The 21941-nt window shown below is 36.4% G+C and overlaps 1 protein-coding gene across 2 annotated transcripts in view; it reads left to right on the top strand.

Moving 5' to 3' along the window:
* Positions 1-157: 157 nt before the first annotated feature.
* The window catches only part of SESN1 (sestrin 1), a 99256-nt gene continuing 77472 nt past the window's right edge, over positions 158-21941 (top strand). The window contains exon 1 of one of the 2 annotated variants that reach the window (XM_045544136.1): positions 158-1279. In XM_045544136.1, the coding sequence (XP_045400092.1) occupies positions 1001-1279 (279 nt within the window). In that variant the 5' untranslated portion in view covers positions 158-1000. Of the gene's footprint in view, positions 1280-1318; positions 1492-21941 lie in introns of those variants that run through there. The other variant, XM_045544138.1, reaches the window with a different exon arrangement.

Below are 21941 nucleotides of genomic sequence, written 5' to 3'. Positions count from 1 at the left end.
CCAATGGCTTTGCCTCGGCGGGTCGCGTCGGTCTGGGCGGGGAAGAGCGCGCTGGGGCAGGGGTGGCTCCCGGTTTGTGCCGGGCGGAGAAAGGGGAGGGACTGGGGGTGAGGACCCCATCTCCCCTCCCTGCTCCCGCCCTCTGGGCTGATCCCCACCGATGGGGCTGGGCGAAGGGGCGGGCTCTGCGCCTCGGGCCCGCCAGCTCCGCCAGCTCCGCGGCCCAGCCCCGCGCTCGAGGATTGCCGGGGCCGCCCTGTGTCCTCCGGCTTGGCCGTGGTGGGCGAGGGCGCAGGAGTCAGAGAAGTGGCGTCTTCCCAGGGGTCCGGAATCGGCCGGGCGGGGCACCCTTCCTTCATCGCTGCTCGCCCAGACAGCTGCTGCAGGAGACTACCGCCCCCCGGGAGTGCCCAAGTCCTCGGCCGCTGGGGCCAGTGGGCCAGGGTTCGGCGAGCATTCCCCGCCGGCGCCCGGCCGGCTGCTGAGACGCAGGGAGGAGTTGTGGAGGGCGGGGACTGGTGCTGGAGGAGGGGCGGGGTGGGAACGCTCGGGAGAACCCGGTGGCTGCACAAAAAAACCCCAAATGGCTGGAGAGCGTTCAACTGTTACCAGCCTTTTGGGGCAGAGCACGGATTTGACAGCTCCACAACGTGAGGATATCCGCTGACCCTGCGAAACGGAGGAGAACACTTCCTCGGGACTCCCTGTCCAGCAAAGCCAGCGCCGTAAAGTTGCAACTTTCCAACTTTGTTTTTTCAATTTCTGACCAGAAGGAAGACTCCTCTTTCGTGTAGAAGGAGAGGGCGAGAGGGTGATCTATCTTGTAGATCGGTTGAAAGCATTAATATAAAAGACACGTCTGGTTCCAGATGTCATCCAGATCTGAGTTTTCGTGACGACTTGACTTCTCTGATTTCTTACATTTCTCATTTTAAAAATACAAAGTGCTTTCGGGGCATGCTGAAAGGCAACTGAAGACTCCAAAGGAAAAACTATTGTCATGGCTGAAGGAGAGAATGAAGTGAGATGGGATGGACTGTGCAGTAGAGATTCAACTACTAGAGAGACAGCACTGGAAAACATTAGGCAAATCATTTTGAGAAAAACCGAGTATCTTCGTTCGGTGAAAGAGACGCCTTGTCGTCCATCAGACGGGCTTTCAAATACTGTTTCTTTGGACGGGTTGAATAAGCTGCTTGCTCATCTGCTTATGCTTTCTAAGAGGTGTCCCTTTAAAGATGTGAGAGAGAAAAGTGAGTTTATTCTGAAGAGCATCCAGGTAAGAAAGAGCATTATGAGTATAACTGTCTCTCTAGGACAGTGAAATTTTACTTGCAATTATTCACTTTGCATTTGCTTCTATCAGGTTGTTATTATGTGAACTTTTGTTATGAATTCACTCTACATCTTAAAATTAAGAGTGTTCTGTAAAACATTGAATTTTGGGCCAAAATTGGACAAGAGGAACTAAAGTGAAAACGATTTTCAAATGTAAGTAAACAAATATGGCTTTTCCAGAGAGTTTTAGGCAGAAACTGCATTGCTCTTGGCAAAATAGATGAAGGTTACAGTTAATTGCAAGTAAAGACTTGTTTGTCCTTATATTTCTTTTTACATGTAGTTGGAAAGTGTAGCCAACATGGCTTTCACATTGGCACAGTGTTCTGTGTGGAAAGGTTCACATTTAAAAGCCTCTAAAATGATAACAGCTATTAAATGTTTCCTAGTCAGCTTATTGAAGATAATTGGTGGAACAATTTTCTCTTATTCTTAAAAACAAAACAAAACAAACAACAACAATGAAAAGCAGGGTGTGTTCCCTAAATGCAATCTTTCTTTTTTTTTTTTTTTTAAAAAAAGGAGTTATATAAAATAATAAAAGCCTATGTTATAAAGAATCTAATATCTTCATGTTGAAAAATTGGACCCAGGTAGGGTGTGTGGTAGAAACACTTTTATGGTAAATTAATTACTTAGCCATCCTTCTCTGTATTTGCCTAAATTGTTTCTTTTCTTTTTCACATACATACCTATTTAAGTTATGAATGCAGCAGATTTAAAATATTATAGTTTTCCCTTCATGTTGTATATAATCAATTTATCCTGTTTTATGACAAGGTTTATAGGAAGGTTTTTTTAAAGAGAAATGTTTTTGGATATTAAGAATGTTCGTAACACTTTATGTATGCTTCTCAATTTGTAACTAACTCAATCCACATGTGTTAGTTTACTAAGCATATATGTAAGCTAAGATAGTTTTTCTATATTGGCTGGATTTAGTTTAAAGCAACAGAAAAATAATCGTATCTACAAAATGAAGACTCTAAGATTTGGAGATATTTCTTTTCACCAACACTTTGGAAACAATTGTTACAATTCAGAGTTACCAGAGAGAAATTAAGAAGTTATTTTTATCTCTTAGACTGTGGTGACTATAACAACTTTTTTTTCATAACGGGGGTCATCATTATGCATATCAAGTGCTGTTATGCAGCAAAGAGTGGAGTGTATAGGACTATACAATCCACATTTTTAAAATTTTTTTGTCGAATTTTCATAGTTTTTCTGTCCTTTCCCTTGTTGTTTTATACTTTGGTCTCTTCCTAACCTTTAATTTTGCTGCTTATTTACATTAGAATAGGAAACCAGATAACCAATTTTGTTAAGAGTTACATTGAAAAGAAAAGTAAGCAGGCTCTGAGAAGTACGTGTCAAAGGATTTCCATATAATGATAAGTAAATTAGTACTGGAGTCAGACCTGGGCTCAAATTCTATTCCTTTGTTAATGTACTGCATAACTTTGGGCAAGTTACATGACCTTTCTTAGCTTGGATTTCCACATCTGTGAAATGGGAATGACAGAGCCATTGTGAGAATCGAATGAGATGTCAAGTGCCATGGTATATAATGGATGGATGCTCCTCTCCCCTTTTTTCCCTTTTTTTTTTTCCCCTTTTTGCCTCCAGCTTTGCATGGACAATCCTCTCCCTTTTCACAAGTGAAATACATGGAATATGTGATATACATTTCAAGACTCACTCATCTTGAAAAAGGATTCAAAAATTTCCTCTACTGGGAAGGTTTCCCAAAGACTTAAACTCTGTTTTTCATCTCTGCATCTATCGTACTTTATTCCTGCCACAATTATAACAAGCGCTTTACTTATATTGTGCTATAATCGTATGTTTATGTGTCTCTCTCCCCCAGGAGGGCTGTAAGTTCCCAAGAGTATTGGCTGGGACTTGGAGGCTACTAAATACATATCTAGTGGATGCGCAAATTTATATTTGCCTTCTTTCTGTTTCTTATCAGTCTGAATAGATGAAGTTTCCAATTTAGGGAGTTTCCACCCCAGCATCATTCATTCATGCTTGCATTTATGCAACATATGTTTATTGAACCCCTGGTGAATGTCATTCTAAGAACCGAGGACCAGTGGTAACAATTTGACATTATACTGAATGGAGATAGACTATAAAGATGTAAACAAATAAAAATTTTAATTTAAGGTAGCAAGGGAAAGCTTCCCTGAGGCAATGACATTGAAGCACAGACCTAGTGAATGAATAAATATCATCCATGCAAAGGTGAGATTTGTGAGGGGACATTACTTTCCAGACATAAGGAACAGTATGTGTGAAGGCCTCATGGGAAAAGAGAGCAAATGAGTTCTAGGAATTAAAAGTGATGCAATATGTTTGGAGCAGACAGTTTGAGGGGACTATGAATAGCTTAAGAGCACATGCTCTGGAGTCAGACCTGGCTCCAATACAGGCATGCATCGCTTAATGACAGATATGTTCTGAGAAATGCATCGCTAGGTGATTTTGCTATGGTGTAAACATCATAGAGTGTACTTACACAAACCTAGATGGTTGTTCCTAGGCTGGAGACCTGTACAGCATGTTACCATACTGAATACAGTAAGGAATGTAACACAGTGGTAACTATTTGTATATCTAAACTGAAAAGGTATAGGTGGAACTGTAATATGGAATTACAGTTGACCCTTGAACAACATGGGTTTAAACTGCACAGTTTAACATGGATTTTTACATCGATTTTTTTCAATAAAAAGTTATACTGATTGTGCCTGCCTCCCCTTCCACCTCCTCCACCTCTTCTACCTCTGCCACCTCTGAAGACAGCAAGATCAACCCCTCTTCTTCCTACCCCTCAGCCTACTCAACATGAGGATGATGAGCATGAAGACCTTTATGATGATCCACTTCCACTTAATGAATAGTAAATATATTTTCTCTTTCTTATGATTTTCTTAATCACATTTTCTTTTCTCTAGCTTACTTTATTGTAAGAATACAGTATATAATATACATAGCACACAAAATATGTATGAATTGACTGTCTATGTTATCATTAAGGCTTCCAGACAACAGTAAGCTATTAGTAAAGTTTTGGGAGAGTCAAAAGTTATACAAGAACTTTCAGAGTGCAGAGGGTTGGTGTGGCTAACCCCCTCATTGTTCAAGGGTCATCTGTATAATCTCACGGGACCATGAGGTATATGAGGTCCATCGTTGACCAAAATATCATTATGCAGCACATAACTGTACCTTATTAGCTATACAACCTTGGATAATACATAATCTCTTCTTGATTCAGTTTCCTTATCTGCAAAATAAGGACGGTGCTTATATTTCCTACCTCACAATGTTGCTATGAGAATAAAATGAAATAATGCTTGCAAAGCATAGCACAGTGCCTAGCACATAAGAAATGCTCAGTAATGTTAGGTGTTCTTACTGTTGCTAGGCAGGAACCAGATCCCAGAGAGGCTTGCAGGCCATGTTTAGGGTTATGGACTTTATCTTAGACATAATGGAAGCCACTAGGGGTTTTGAGTAAGATGGTAACATGATTGATAGTGTATTGGAAGGATCACTTTAGGAGCAATGTAGAGAATGGATTTCCAGTGTCAAGAGTGAATGTGTGACATCAATTGAGAGGTTTTTCCACTAGCCTATGACAAAAATGATGGTGATGGTAGACAAGGATGTGGGAATGGGGAGGGTGGAAGAAAGTGGAATGGGTTTGGGAGATGCCAAGGAGTTAGAAACCACAGGATACAGCATTTAATTAGATTTAGAAAATGAGGAAAATGAAATCAAGATGGCTGTAAAGTTTCTGGCTTGAACTACTTGGTAAATGGTGCAATTTTTCCTGAGACAGAAGAGTGGCAGGGGGATCAATTTAGGGGAAAAAATGAGTTCTCTTTTAGACATGTTGAATTTAAGTTGCCTATGAGACTTCCAAGTAGAAACAGCTCCTAAATGGATTTCTGCCCTGACACCAGTGTTCTAGTTCTGCCATTGTTATTTATCACTTCTCCAGATTTAACCCAACCTCTACCTTTGTATCCATCCTCCACATAGCTGTAGAAGCATTTATCTAAAATGAAAATCTGACCATGTCACTTTCCTGCCTAAAACCATTTAGAATCAAATCGAATCTAAACTTCTTAAGAATGTCATATAAAGTCCAACATCATTTGGCTTTCACTTACCTGTCCAGCCTCATTGCCCACCGCTCTAGTGTCAGCCTCACATGGGAAATCAAATATTAATTCAAATGTAGTGTGCCACAATGCTTTTTGTGATTCATTAGTAAAGCAGCAAAAGCTGAGCTGCATGTGCAATTCCTGTAGCTTAATTGCTATAGGCCCTTAATTGCTATAGGTCAGCTTATTGGATTATAGGTGGCAAGGTGGTAGGATGGATTTAATGCCAAATGGCTAAACCTGTAAAAAATTGGCACATTGGGAGATAGCATCTTCCGTTTAAACTTGTGTTCTCAATTTATTGATTTTATATCAACAACATATTTGAATGTATTCAACAACTTTTTGAGAACTATTTGCTGCCAGACACTGTACTCAGAAATGGAAGATCAATAAGACTTGTTTCCTGCTTTTGAAGAAGGTCTTTTATTCTCATAGGAGGCTTTTATTTATGATGGGATTTTTAGAAACTTTAAAAAACAAAACTCTTAACATCTTTTGATATGCTCTATTCCCTAAACAAAGGAATGGAAGTATTAACATTGGCCTGCTTTACTAATATAATCCACTGGTGAACTATAGTCTTGATAATGCATGTAATAAAGGGGAAAAATATAAGTATCCAGAATAGCCAAATACTTTTCCAAGAATGATCATTTTCATTTCATACTATGAAGAAGGAAAACTGCTAAATTTTCTTATAAGCTTACCAGCAATTAACACTGTCTTAAAGTTAATTGGCTTAAGATAGAGAATTTAGACTAAGTAACAAAATATTTCTCTTTGTTAAGTGGGTGAGGGAGGCTTTCATTTAGTAAAATCATTGTTACCCCCACCTAGGGAGAAATGAAACTTTAGGTGTTGGGTGTGATGCACATTTATAGTTGTTAGAGTTGCAGTTGGTGTTGCAGTATGTAGTTGGTATCAGCTGGGTAATATATAGTTTAGAATTTAACAATAAGAAGTTTATTATTTCACGTAAGTCTGGAGATCGACTAGTTCTAAGCTTGGTTAATTCATTGGCTCAGCTACATTATCTTTTTGTTTTCCATCTTTTTTTTTGCTTTCCTTTCCTCAGTATAGCAAGCGATGTCTCCCCTCATGGTTGCAAAGCTCCGACAGTCTGCTATTCCAGGTACTACGTGCAGTCACAACCATCTGCAGCTAAGAAGAAAAGAGTTTCTTCCCATGTGTCTATCAGGGAAGAAAAGCTTTTCCCAGAAACCCTCTAGCAGACTTCCTCTCAGTTTCTACTGGCTGGGATTGGGTCACATCCCTTTTTCTAAGCCAGTCATGGGCAAGGAAATTGGGCATTTCTGGTTTTGGTTTGCGCTAAACAGCACTCAACCCCTAAGGGCTGGGAGACCCTTCCATCACTTGAACAGAATATTTTTGTTGGTAAGGAGGAAGGGGGACAGAAGGCAGTCAGGTCTAGTTAGAGGCCTTCCATTAAAACTGTATATCTATAACTGCCTGGAGTTTGAGTTAGTCTTAGGGTTATAGTGGAAAGAGAGATGACAGCTTTCCAAAGAAGGACCCAAAACATGCCAAGATTGTCTTCTAAAGGGATTCCTGGGTAGTCCTCTGATTAAAGGTCTATATGATGAAAAGAGGAAAGAAGAGCCCCAGAACAAGGCTCTGATACTATTGGTAAATACAGGAGAGAATTAAGATTCTGTTAATTAAAATCCAAACAGAATTTGTTTCAGGAGTCAAGTAATCTGACATGATTATTTCTGCAGGAGAGTGGATGTTTAATGTTTCTTTTTGGGATTTATCTTCTTGCATATGTTTGTATAAAAATTGTCATTTAAAAAAAAACTGTATGTGTGTCTAGATAATATATAACTTGGTGTATAATTTGTATTTTAGTAGGTTAGAAGCACACTTAATTTATTTATGATGGGGCTGTAAAATATAACAGATTAAGGATATTCTAGAAGTAGATTTGGTCTTTTTAAATGATTGTTTTGTTTTGATTTCTTTTTTACTGCCATCCAATCAAAGCCAGAAGTTTAAAGTAGTGCATCTCAAACATTCACTGCTGACTCTTAGGTATCACAGCAAATACGAGAATCCTCTTTCAATATTTACATTAAGCTTGTCTCTCCCATATCCACTATTTTCTGGCCTCTTTTACTGATACACTGAAAACTCAGTGCCTTTTCCGCAATAAGCCTTGTGGCTTACTTCTCTACTCAGTGCTTCCCTCATTCCTATCTTTGACCGTTTTGTTTCCTTGCTTTTGAGACTCAGAGGAGAATATTCTGTACTCTCAGGTTTTCTGGGATTCTTTGAATAGGGAATGTGAAGAAAGTGAAGGCAAATCTTTAACTTTTTTTTCTAAAGGGTTTGAAGAGAAATTAAAGAGCCAATCTTTTTTTTTTTTTTTAAACTTTATGGCTTACGGGATGAATTATATCTGCACTATCTATACGAATGTCCTCTTTATAATACATAAATGCATCCTGTTCTCTGTTGTGACTCTTCAGAAAGATTGAAACTAACAAGGATACTCTTAAGTTTTCAGATTTCATATATTTTATTTCTGTTATAGGGCTCCAAATGGCCTCTAACATGAAAAAACCAGAATGATTAGGTTTTTAAAATATTTTCCTAACATGGTTATTTTGTTTATAAATGGGATGTAATATTTTGTACAAAGATGGGATGGTTAATATTTGTGTATTAAATTTCTCTTTAAGGTAGTGGGTTGTACATGACATCATGGAGGATCCTCTGAAACAGTTTAGCTTAATTAGACTTTTTTTCTCATCTTTAACACTTTGTGCCCTTAAAGTGCTACATGTACATATCATCCATGGAGTAAAAGAATTAGAAAATAGGCATGCTCTTCTCTTAGTTTTTGAGTTATATTTATTTTCCTTTTGGTAAGCAATTAGAAATTTGCAAGATATCTTTTTACCATTTAAATAGGTAATAAATTAATAACTCAAACAACCACCTTAAGGATTTATTGAAACTTTGGTCTGAGAGAAATAGCTGTGGAATCTTGGGTATAATAAAGGATTCTTAATCACTTAAAACTTTGATAAAGTGGGCACTACTTAGTGTTATATTAATCATAAAGAATTTTTATATTTAAAAACAGGCAATGTTTATGTTGTGGCAAATTAGCATGGACTGGGAGGAACCATAGACAAGGGGAAAATCTTAGACTTTGTAGGACAGGTTGATGCTGGGGGAGGGGGAGGCAGAACTTAATATGCATAGAAGGGTGAAAGTGCTGCTGGAAATACATCAGCACCAGACAAGTCTTGCCACAATTTTAATCTCTTTTTTTGTTCAGAATTTCTCAAATCAGTCTGTTTTTTCACACCCATAGTAAAATATCTAAGTTGTTTTTTAAGGAAGTCAATGGAAAATAGGATTTACTTTGACCCAGCTTTTCTAGCTCACATTTATTACATTGAGAAAAATTTTAAATGACCTTGAAGAAATTACTTAGTACTTTAATTATGCTGGCACAATATACTTAGCAAATCAGATTGGGAGGATTCTTCAGAATATTTAGTAATTGTATTTCTAGGGGCATTGAGAGACTAGAAATTTAAGTGTGAAAAACCTCAGCTAGATAGTCAAACTATGGGAATGCTATTTTATGCTTGATTTTTTCCCTGTTAGTTACTAAGTTAAACCTGTGTCGATAAAGATATGTTTACCATGAAGTTAGTGTATTGAAAAAAAGGCTTTTAAAAGATGCTTCTTTTTAAAAAATGCTTTTTCACTGGAAATACTTTAGGAGTTTCTGTAGGATAACTATTAGAACCACTTACTGCATTTTCCCAGCTGGCATTTTATTGTTACATGTCTGTGTATTACTAGTAGACTCATAGTTTGTGGCATAGTTTTCAAGTAAATAGAGTAAAAATAAGTTTCAGTTTATAAGAAAAAAAATCAAATGAAATTTGGCAGCATAAAAATTATCTATCTTCTCATGCTCTAATGTCTTTTATGTAACTATAGAAAAATCTGATAGATGGTCATAAACTATGCAATTACCTTGGAAAGATTAGATACTTTTAGTTTTATATTTTACTTAAATATTACCCTATTTTTAATTCACAAAGTGAAAGAAGGCCTTCCTATAATTATAAATTATTATTTGTATTATAAAATTACCATTATAACTTCCTAAGCTTTTAAACTATACTAAAGGGAAATAAAATTTATGATGTGTGAGGTTCGTGAGTTATAGTACCCAAATCAACTTTCATATATATAATCATTTAGTGAATATATTCATTTAGTGAATAGTGTTCATTTAGTGTTTTAACTTAAAAATTGTTTAAATTGACAAGCTGATAGATATATGCCCTTTAAAAACTTAACTACATGGCTAGAATAATTTATTAATTCTATGTGTAATATTCAGTAAAGTCTAATTAGAATCTTAGTTTACCCTACTAAAAGTGAGCATTTACTGTTTTGATACTTCAGTGTTTGACAAGCATTGCACACTTGTCTTTAAATTTTACATGATTTCATTTTCCAGCAAGTTGGCAGGTGTTAGCTGTCTATAATTATAACTGAGTAATTTTTCAAATGCTATTCATAGCCTAAACGCAGCAAGAAATTCTTCCGATCACGTGATAAAGACTAAGCCTTGCAAAATAGTGGTAAAGTGATATGTTCAATAGTACTGAAGGACAGACATATTTAAGAGAAGCCTTTCAAAAGTAAAAAGTGATTTAAATGACAAGGAGACAGATTGTCTCACAAAATAAGATCTCTCAAAGTCATTGATAGTGATTACACCTGAAATTTAGGTGTATGTACTTTTCATCTAACCAGTTAATTTATATATTGACAGACTTAAATTATAGTATACATGTAACCTATATTTATTCACTTTTGTTGATGACAGAAGTTCTGAGTATAAAAATTAATTGAAATTTTATTGAGACAGTATAGATTTTACCATTGAACCTAATGAATTATTTCTTCTCATTTTATTGATTAGATTTTTTGAACCCCCTATATGCCAAAACCCTACATTTATCTATCTTTTGACATGGAAAAGAAAAAGCTACAGATTTACTTAATTTTACTAAAAAGATTCTACTTAAAAAAAAATAAGTAGCTTTTATTTTTTCCCCTAGTTTATTTTCTAACCTTCTATTCTAAATATCCAGGATCTCATTTTGACCAGAGATATTCAAATGGTTTAAAGATCATGTAGGAATTTCTTTACCAGCCATGTGCTCATGAATAAATAAACCTCTATAGTCTCAGTTTTCTCATCTGTGAATTTGACATTTTATTATCTACCTTGTGATATTGTTATAAAAATTAAAGGAGATGATACTGGTAAAATATTTTGTATACTTCAATATACTGTACAAATTTAACTATAAATAAACTCTTTGAGCCTCTGTTTACTTTTCTGTATAATGAAGATGACAATAATAATACTAACTTAATAGGATGGCTTTCAGAATTAAATGAACATGTAAAGTATGTAAAAGTGGGCCTGACACATAGTAAGTATACAGTAAATATTGGTGATGATGATGATAATGAATAACTTGATCTAGGTCTTCCAGCTAATGAGTCAAACTCCAAACTGCCATTACTTTGGGAATGGGTAGCCTTGATTTTTGAGTAATTGACTTTTATATATCTCATACTCTATATCCACATGTATCACCACCCCTAGTTGACTTGTGCTTATTAAATTCAGTTTTCATACGTTAGCTGATTAATGCTGATGTTCAGCTGTGTCATAGGATGCCACTGCCCCAGGGTAAGTGTTGAACTTGCCCAGAGGTTTGCATTAGGGGTGATGGCAGATCTGTAGCATCCATCCTTTCATTGGAGTCTAAGATCATTCTGGTATGCTAGCTGGGCACCAGCAGGGAGGAGTTGCAGGCAGGCAGCTGCATGTGCCATCCAGGTGATCAAGTACACATGTAGAGATCCACAGCCAAAGCCTGGACAGCATTAGAGGATAATGGTCAAGACCACGAGCTGTAGAGTTAGTCAGACCTGGGTTTAAGTCCTCCTCTGCCAAACTCTGACTATGGGCAAGTTACATAACCTCCTTAAGCCTCTCACTTCCTTCAAGAGTTGTGAGGATTAAATGAGGTAACATATGTGCAACGCTTACTGGAACCCAGTAAGCACTTGGTGAATGTTAACTCTTAGTATTCTATTCTGCTCCCTCCTTCTGGTGGAAGAGATGGGAAGTTGAACCCTCTGGCACTATATTCCCTTGGAGTCAGTCCCCCAAGTCTTTGGGCAACTGGGAAAGTTTTTCCCTACTTTCCAGGTTCCCTGGTCATAGGGGAAATAACATTTCTAGTAATCATAATTAAGGATTTTGTAAATATTGTTTTAGCTCTCTGGGAACTAGATTCTGCTTACATCATGTTAGTCTATTATTCCACTTATAAACATTTAACTTTCAAGTATGTCTTCAGGGACACATAATACAGGGAAGCAAGTGATGGCTTGTATGTCAGTGTTGTCAGTAAGCAACTGAATCCTCTGCACCTGGTCAGTTCATGTCTAGTACTGCAAGTTATCTATCACAGAGAGTGCTTGCTTAAAGGTCTACTGAGGACATTAGAGCTGCCCTATCAGTATTCCCACTCTGCTTCCCCCAATGGGAGCTTGACATATTAAACAGTCTCCAGAATAGTCCTTTCTTGCCAGATAACTGGCCCAGTCCAAACAGCTTGATATAATTTAGGAAAAAAAAATAACTAAGCAAGGTTAAATTACCAAAAAGATACTCCAAAAGAGGTAGCAAGGCTTGAAGAGATTTTGTACCTATGTTTGATTCTCAGATTTGCTTGATAGTGTGGCAGGTGTCTTTGGTGCTCCTGAGCTCCCAGCTCCCATGTATCCCCTTAACTCCTGTGGGTTAGAGTGGATGTGGTGGGGGCGGAGAGGCAGGGGTGGCAACAGACTCTCCTTTTTTGTTTGTTTGTTTTGTTTTGTTTTTTACGAGATTCACTCTGTTGCCCAGGCTGCTGGAGTGCAAGTGGTATAATCATAGCTCACTGCAGCCTTGAACTCCTGGCCTCAAGTAATCCTCTCACCTCAGCCTCCTCAGTTGCGGGGATTACAGGCATGAGTCACTGTGCCTGGCTCTCCTGTCTACTTTAAAATGTACCATGGAATTGGAACAAAACTATCTTAAATCATCTTCAGCAGTTTGTATGTTTTTTAACAGAAGAGTAGGCATTCTGTGTGCCAAGCCTAGGTCTTAGACCTTTTCCTATATTAATTCATTCAACCTTTACAACAACATTATAAGGGTAGTATTAGCCACATTTCATGCATCAAGATAAATCAAGGCCCAGATAGGTTAAAAACTTGTCCAGGGTATCCTAGCTAGTACAAATTGAGTATGTCTTATCCAAAATGCTTGGGACCAGAAGTGTTTTAGATTTGGGATGTTTCTGGATTTTGGAATGTTTGCATATACATGAGCTATCTTGGGGATGGGACACAAGTAGAAATATAAAATTTATTTATGTTTCATATATACCTTGTACACATAGCTTGAAGGTAATTTTATATAATATTTTTAATAATTTTGTGCATGAAACAAAGTTTGTGTTAAGTGCTTATGTGTGGAATTTTCCACTTGTGTTGTATTGGTGCTCAGAAAGTTTCAGATTTTGGAGGATTTTCAGATTTCAGATTTTTGGATTAGGAATGCTTAACCTGTATGAGGAGGAGCCAGGTTTCAAACCAGGCTGTGAAACTCAAGAGTCTGTTTTTCCCCATTATACTGCACTATCTGGATAAAAATTTAATATAAGATTCCTAACAGTGAAAATATATTACTTTCTTTTCCAAATTATTTTTCCTTCAAGGTGAAACTTAAAACTTTAGTGTTTCCAGGGGAAACCACATTCTCAGATGTTATTAAATTGCATATCAAATTCTTATTTAAACCCTGACCCCTCTTGAAATTGCATTTGAACCCTACTAAATCTTCATGTTTCACTGTGGTGTATAATTTTCATTATGTTGTCATTATAAATTTCAGCCCATCACCAAGAGTCTGTAGACTGTGATCCTGGAAAGATTGTGTATAAAAGGTTTATCTTTACATTAAGAGATTCCTAGTAAGATGATTTCTTTAATGTGCTCCTTAGAAGAAAATTTGGTATATTTCCATGAGAAATAGACTCAAGATTAGCTTTGAATGTTAAAAGAGCATTCTCCTAGCTAGTTCATTGTTGCCATGACAGTGCTGGCAGTGCGAGTGTTATAGTAACTCCTTGCAATGATCTTATTTTAGACCCTAACGTTTGCAGTGCTGAACGTCCCCTTCCCTGCCCCACAAGTAACTCTAGTGGAAAAGTACTGGTTTTATAGCTGGCTTCTGTCTTTGTAGCTGAAAGACTGCACTATTATGGGCTTAAAAAAATAGTGTAGGAGTGTTGAGTATTTTTCCTGTGGATTGTGAATGTTTGAAATCTCCCAAAATATGGTATTGCATTACATGTCATACAGCAAGTTGTTTACAGCTAAAAGGAAAAGGAGCCTCAATTGTCTCTTTAGAAATCAAGCCCAGATTGTATAATATAATTACATCAAGCTCATAGACCAATCATTTTTTCATTTGTGTGTCTCCCATGCATACTTTAAATTCAGTTTATTATTTTATTCAGTTATTGTATTATGGAAAATTATCATTAGAACCATAAAGGATTGTGTTTAAACAGTGTAGAAAAAAGTACTTTTTCATGTCTTTTCCATAATAAAACATTTATCTGCTTAAATTGTAACATTTTTATCTTGATTTCTTAAATTGTAAACTCCCCTGAGTTATATGATTTTAAGAAATTATCCAATTTGAACTGGATACCCAAACTAACATAATTGTTGAGGCATTTTTAACTGTTATCTGTATGTTATAAATTAGATTTTAAAATACTTCCTTGATATTTTGTAATTGTAAATCCTATTATAACTGTACCATTAAGCACAAAATATTTTCAAACTCATAATAGTAAGTGCCATTTTATATACTTTTGGATACCACTTGTTGGGTCAAAGTTTTGGTATCTTTGGCATGTACACTAAAAATCTACTGTAGCATGATGAAACAAAATGATTTTGGCAACTGACCTTGTCAAAGATGGAAAATCTAAATACTAATAATTATATTTGCTTTTTTTCTAAATACTGCATTAAAGCTTAGTTCATCTTCCTTAGATGTTAAAGATTTAAACATATCTGGCATGATTGGGCCTGTGTTGGGTATTGGAGTGTGAATATCAGATAGTCCCTTTTCTTTTTTCAGTTTAATGTAGAAAAATAATTTTTAAACAAAAATTTGACTTCAGGCTAGAATTGTATTTGGCCTTTCCACTAAGCAATGAGAGTTTATCAGAAGTGTGTTTATTATTATTCCTTTAATGGTAATTATTCCGATAAAGAGGTATGTAATTCCAATCTACACTAGTCTTTGATGGCTCCTTCTTTGATTTTGGAAGTAGATGTGTAGTAATATATGAAGATTCAAACCTTGAGATAAATATTCTTTCATTTTCATACTACATATTTATGTTACTTTATTAGTTGGAATGAAACTAAATTGTGGTTAGTTCCTTTCTTTTGTTAAAATACTTAACAAAAGGGTTGTTATTTTTTTCCTGAACTGCACAGTACCTCTCCATCTGACTTCTCTCTCCATCTAAGGCTGAAATGAGTGTGCTTTTTTAAGATAAGAATTCATTTAGAATCTTTCTTTGTATCTGATGCTGTTCTGGCAGTGTGGGGAATATTTTTTTTAAAAAGTAGAAGATCATACTGCCCTTAAGAATTTTGTAGTGAATTCATTTAAAATCTTTCTTTGTATCTGATACTGTTCTGGCAGTGTGGGGAATATTTTTTTTAAAAAAGTAGAAGAATACCCTGCCCTTAAGAATTTTATAGTGATTTAGAGAAAAAAAATTTAAGAACAAATCAAGACTGTGGCTAAAAATGTAAAATTTTATGGTAGTACATTGGTAACAGTGCAACTACTTGTGGGAGAGTGTGTTATACAGCCAGCTTTCTAGAGAGCAGTTTGGGTATTAGTCAAAAATCTTAAAAATATGTACATGTTAATTCTACTTCTAGGAAAACATCTCAAAAAAGATTCATGTATGAGGATAATCACTACAGTGCTATTTATGATATAAATGTATTATCTATATGTATTTTATGTGGAAGTAGGTAATAATATCTAATAGATTAAATATGATATGTATATAAAGGACTGTTATAGCTATTAAAAATTATTTTAAAATGCATTCATAAGAAAAGAAAAATTATATACCTAAGTAGAAAAAACAGCTTTAAAATAATATGCCAAATATATATATTTTTGTAGAGGGAAAAATTAGGAAACCTGCATGTACCAAAATATGAACCATAGGTCTCTTTTAGGAGTGGGATTATTGGTGATTTAATTTTTTCTTTTATAATAATCAGTAGTAATTATTTAATTTTATTCAGTGCTTACCAAATGCCAAGCATTGTGGTAAGCATTTTACATATAACATTTGCAGTGTTTCAGTGGGTTACAGGTTTTGAGGGGGAGATATTCCCCAAACAAAATAAGTACACAGATATGCATGTACCCACTTAGGATAAGATTAGATTAAGTTTCTGATTTATTTAGCCAAGGAAACAGGAACTTCTTAGAAACTAGGCATTCTCGTTGAGAAGAGGCACTTGCAGACTACCTCGGTGCTGCTTTCCTTGAACCACAGGGTTCCTAAAGGGCAGCACGACTGCTGATGACACTGTCCGAGCATGTAGGGTCCCACCAGATCTGCAAAACTCAGTTCTTACCATACTATTTATTGCCCTTTTGTATTTGGTGTTTACACCCATATTCTGGAAGAATTTACACAATTATCTATGCACTTACTTTGAAGGCCCATTTCCCTGCAGTCTCTCATTTTATACCTACAACAATTCTGTAAGGTGAATTTTACATTTTATAGATGAAGAAATAGACCCGGAAAGATTAAGTAACTTAAATAACGAATACTGGAGTTAGGAGGCATGTCTGATTCCTAAATCTATGTTCTTAACCACTTATCTATTTTCCTATAGTTCCCTGGGCCTTTTTTGCAATGAGTATGTATTAATTTTATATTAAAAAACAACTTAATATGAAAAAAATATATATAGAATGTTATAGTACAGTCATGCACCGAATCCAACAGACTGCATATACGACAGTGGTCCCATAAGATTATAATACCATATTTTTACTGTGCCTTTTCTATATTTAGCTGTATTTAGACACACAAATACTTAGAATTGTATTATAGTTGCCTACAGTATTCAGTGCAGTACCATGGTTTGTACCAGTACCAGGTGTGTAGCTTAGGAGCAATAGGCTATACCATATAGCTCAGGTATGTAGTAGTAGGCTATACATCTAGGTTTGTCTAAGTACACACCATGATGTCTGTACAATGATTAAATTGCCTAATGATGCATTTCTCAGAAGTATCCGTGTCATTAAACGACGCATGACTGTATTCTAGAGCAAGGAAAGATCAGAATGCATTGGGATAATAAAGACAGCTTAATATAGGAATAAACTTTAATGTAATAATTAACTTTTATTCTCAGCTTATCTGTCATTTACACAAGTCTATGCTGCTTCTATCCCCAACGTGCCCAAACCAAAATTGTGATGACTGGAAGTAATTAGTGTTCTGTTATTCTTTCCTGCAGACTAAGTTTTGGCCTCATTTTTGTTTCGTTTTTGTGGCCCCCTTTTATCTTCCTTGTGCCATCTGTCAATGTGCATGTATGAACATGTAACTATAATTTTTGTCAAAACTCCTCACTACAGTATTGGGCATTATAAATAAAGCATTTCCAGCTTTGCAGTTTCCATGTAGTTAATACCATCATAATGTAAAGGTTGAGATGGCTAAAAGAAGTTGTAAAATTATATTAAATAATTAGTATTTCCCTAGAATGTCACTATACGTGGCATTCAAACTCATACACTTATACTGTATTTAAAAACTCATTGAAAGGAAGTAGAACTAAGATCTTGAATCTTGTCTAATGAATTAAACTTACAGCATAAACTAGGACTGATGTTCATCCAGTGTGCATTGGCACATCAGTACTTGTTAAAATACTGAAATATTTTCATACCGGTTGGTAAGTAGTAAGTAGAAACTGCAATAAAATTAATAATGCATAATCAGGATGGGTGGTTTCTCTTAGAATACACACATGAACTTAGATCCCAAGCTGATCTGGTCACTGAAGCATGGAGCTAGGAGATTTCCTTAGCTGTCCTAGTATTTATTTCAGATATTGAGGAAGGTGCAGAAGCCCTTGGATGGCAGAGAGACTATGCGGGTGAACTGAGAAGGATATAATCTGTAAAACCACAAAGGAAGTGTCATTTATGCCAACGGTCCAGGCTTAGGTCGTGACTAGGGAGGCTACCACAAGCCAGGAGCAAAGACCCTCAGGGTACAGTCCTTCTGGTGGGCTTGAAGAGCTTTTCTTTGTTCATCAACAGAATCAGTTATCTATAGTTTCATAACAAATTTGGTGGTTTAATACAATACACAATTATCTCACCATTTCTGTGAGTCAAGTTTCTGGCAACAGCTTACCTGAGATCTCTTCTTCAGAGTCTCCCATAAGGTTGCAATTAAGATGTCCCCCAAGGGCTGTGGTCTCAGCTGAAGGCTCAAATGGAGAAGAATTCGCATCCAAGCTCATTCCCGTGATTGCTGGCAGAATTGAGGACTGGCGGATTGAGGGCCTCAATTTCTTGTTGGCAGTTGGCTAGAGGCTGCTCTCAGTTCTTAGCTGCATGGGCATCTCTATCTGCCTCATCAAAGGAAGTACATGAGAAGAGTCAGAAAGAGTGCCAGCAAGACAGAAGCTATAGTCTTTTATAACCTAATCTTGGGAAAGACATCCGATCACTTTTCCCATAATCTTTTCACTGGAAGCAAGTCAATGGGTCCAGCCCACACCCAAGGGGAACAGATTACACAGGGAGTGAATACCAGGAGGTAGATATCACTGGGAGCCATTTTAAAAGCAGCCTACCACAACAAGTTATTTCCTGAAGCTGGGAGTAGGGAGGAAAGAGCCTCCCTGCATATTGTGAAGAAAGCTTTGATTTGGGGTACATACTCAGGAACCTGATCAGTGTCCAGAAGAGAGTGTGCTCCAGCAAGTGATAGTGTGAGCCTAGTCTCTGACTCTTTTCTACTCTTGCAGCCAGTCTCCAGATAAAGGAGCCTCAGGCCAGCCTGGCCAATAGGTACCCTTCCCTAGGACCTGCCCCCTCACTAGCTGGGGCCCACCTCTCTTCAGTGGGAGAGGCCTGCCTGCCTGTACCAGCTTCTTCATCTTCCTCTTCTTTTCTTCCCCCATGACTCTCCTGTCCCCCATTTTTCCAGTGCAACCCTAGGAAGTTTTCTACTTCCCATTCTTTGCACTGAAACAGCATTTGGGCCAGACACAGTGGCTGACACCTATAATCCTAGCATTCTGGGAGACCAAAGCAGAAGGATTGCTTGAGGTCAGGCGTTTGAGACCAGCCTGAACAAGAACGAGTCCCCCATCTCTAAAAATAGAAAAATTAGCCAGGCGTGGTAGCAAGTGCCCTTAGTCCCAGCTACTCAGGAGTCTGAGGCAGGAGGATCGCTTGAGCCCAGGAGTTTGAGGTTGCAGTGAGCTATGATGACACCACTGCACTCTACCCGGGGTGACAGAGCAAGAACCTGTCTCAAAAAAAAAAAATATGTATATATGAAACAGTTTCTATCCAAAAGGTAGGAAGTGGTAGACAGCTTTCTTTTCACCATTCAATGATTATCTAATGAGTTATGAATCAAATCTCATCTGTGTCTGGGATTTGGGGGGAAAGGGAATTAAAAACAAATCCCAAAACTTTTATGAGCATTCTCAAATGAATGAGTGAGATTTAATATCATGCAAACCCATGGTTCTCACTTGTAAGTGGGAGCTAAACTATGGCTACACAAAGACATAGAGTGGTATAATGGACATTGGAGACTCAAAAGAGGGTAGGGGGAGGGATGAAAAATTATCTGCAGGGTACAGTATACACTACTTGAGTGATGGGTACACCAAAAGCCCAGGCTTCACCACTATGCAATATATACATGTAATGGAATTCAACTTGTGCCCCCTAAATCTATTTTTCTAAAAGTTATAAACCTGAAATTTAAAATATACATGTTATGCAAACCTAAATTTCTATTCAGATCTCCCAAACTCAAGTTGGTATACTTTACTATCAATTTAGTGCTATCTATAAGGAACAGATATAATAATTTTATCTTTTTTCATTTTATAAGCCTTAATCCTTATGTATTTTGCCTATTGCAGAACCACACAGAAATGATTACATAACTGATAGCAATTTTTTTAAAAATTCCACCCCACTGAATACAATGTTAAATGAGGTTAGGACTTTTCAATTATAGGGAAAGCTCTTGATTTCAGTAAAAAAGAAATCATTATTACAATTTTCTCATTTCATTTTTAGTATCTTGGCAAAATATTTTTATTAAAATTAAACTCGTGTATTTTTAATGTATATTTTAAATCTAGGAAGGGTATTTATATACATATATACCCATACACACATATACAGTCATGCATTGTTTAATGTCAGCGATACATTTGAGAAATGCCTCATTAGGTGATTTCATTGTTGTGTAGACAAAATAGCATGCACTGACACAAACCTAGATGGTATAGCCTACTACACACCGAGCAAGAGGGTATAGTATATCCTGTTGTTCCTAGGCTGCAAATCTGTACAACATGTTACTCTACTGAATACTGTAGGCAAGGGTAACACAATGGTAAGTATTTGTGTACCTAAACATAGAAAAGGCATAGTAAAAATATGGTATTATAATATTAATATTATAGGACCACCGTTGTATTTGCAGTCTATCGTTGACTAAAACATCATGCAGCGCATAACTACGTGGTAACAGGGTTATCTCTTGGTAGTGGTTTATGCTTTTCTGTACTTTTCCAAAATTTCTATAATGGGTGCATATATTTCTTATAGTAAGACCAAACACGTTATTAAAAAGAAAATAGACCAATATACCACTTTCTGTTCTTAAAAAAAAATGAGCTTTATGTTAAGTAGAACATCAGTATACTGTACTCTCTGAAATATTTGCTCTAGTATACATACTAATTTTAAAAACTGTGATTCTTTTATTTAATTTAGAAATGTCTTTCTCTCAAAGATTTTGGGTATTAATGGAGATTTTTTTCCTAATGGATTTTGCATTTATGTTGTCTTCATCACACTCAAAGATTTACTCTGAATTCTCAGCTTGTTGTAGCTGTTATGAGCACTAGATGGCACTCTTGCTCAACTGAATCTAGTTTATCAATCTATATTTTGGTGCTGTGGACCTTAGGAGAAGACTTGGGTGTGCAATTTAACAACACTTAGGTTTCCATTTTGTTTTAGAGGGAGTCTGGGGGAGACGGGGAAAGTTTCCAAGTTTAAATAGCCAATTTTAAACTGGTTGAGTTTTTCCATATATCTAGGAAATAACCACACAATAACAATGTTACCAGTCATTCGTTCCACAAATATTTATTGAGCACTACTATCGTTAGGACTGTTCTAGGCACTCATAGACATCAATAGACAAAAGAGATCAAAATTACTATACTCATAGAGTTTGCATTCTAGTGGTTTGATTTTTTTCCAGGCTCCACTCTAAGCTCTGTACATGCATTCACCCATTTAATGTACCCTTTGAGTTTGAGGAAGCTGAGGTACAGAGAGGTTATCTAACTTGCCCCTGGTCACCCAGCTAGTGTAGATGGCAGAGCTGGAATTCAAATTTAGGCATTTGGTCTCTAGAGCTTGTTCTGTTAATTTCAATACTATACTACCTCTTAAAACTAAAAAATATTTTATTATTGAATCTGGTGAATGCAAATAATATAAATTTACCTATTAATAATTTTTCCTAAATCTGTTTAATTCTAATATTATTGCCATTTTTTTATTGAAAATTATTGACTAGATAAAATGCCTGTATTTTTTAATGATTCTGTGGTCAACTATCATATTGCCTTAGCTCTCTTTTAACCTGTGTAGATCAAGTCACGGATAAACACAGCTGGCCTTATTTAAATATATATATTTAAGCATCCTCATATCTGTATTTATTTTAAGCTCCTTGTCTTAGCCATGCAAAAATTTGGATGTTTTATTAATAGAAGCTCTACCAGATTATGATTCAGTTGTACTAATATAATGAAACATAGGGCATCAAGTATCAAAAGTTACTATTTTACTTGCCTGCTCTCTCCAGTGTGTCATTTTACATTTTAGTAGTACTGTACTGTTTATTTAAAAAATAGTCAATACAT

The sequence above is a fragment of the Lemur catta genome, chromosome 2 (assembly GCF_020740605.2).
Source record: "Lemur catta isolate mLemCat1 chromosome 2, mLemCat1.pri, whole genome shotgun sequence".
Taxonomy (NCBI): domain Eukaryota; kingdom Metazoa; phylum Chordata; class Mammalia; order Primates; family Lemuridae; genus Lemur; species Lemur catta.
This window is presented reverse-complemented; position numbering and strand designations above follow the sequence as displayed.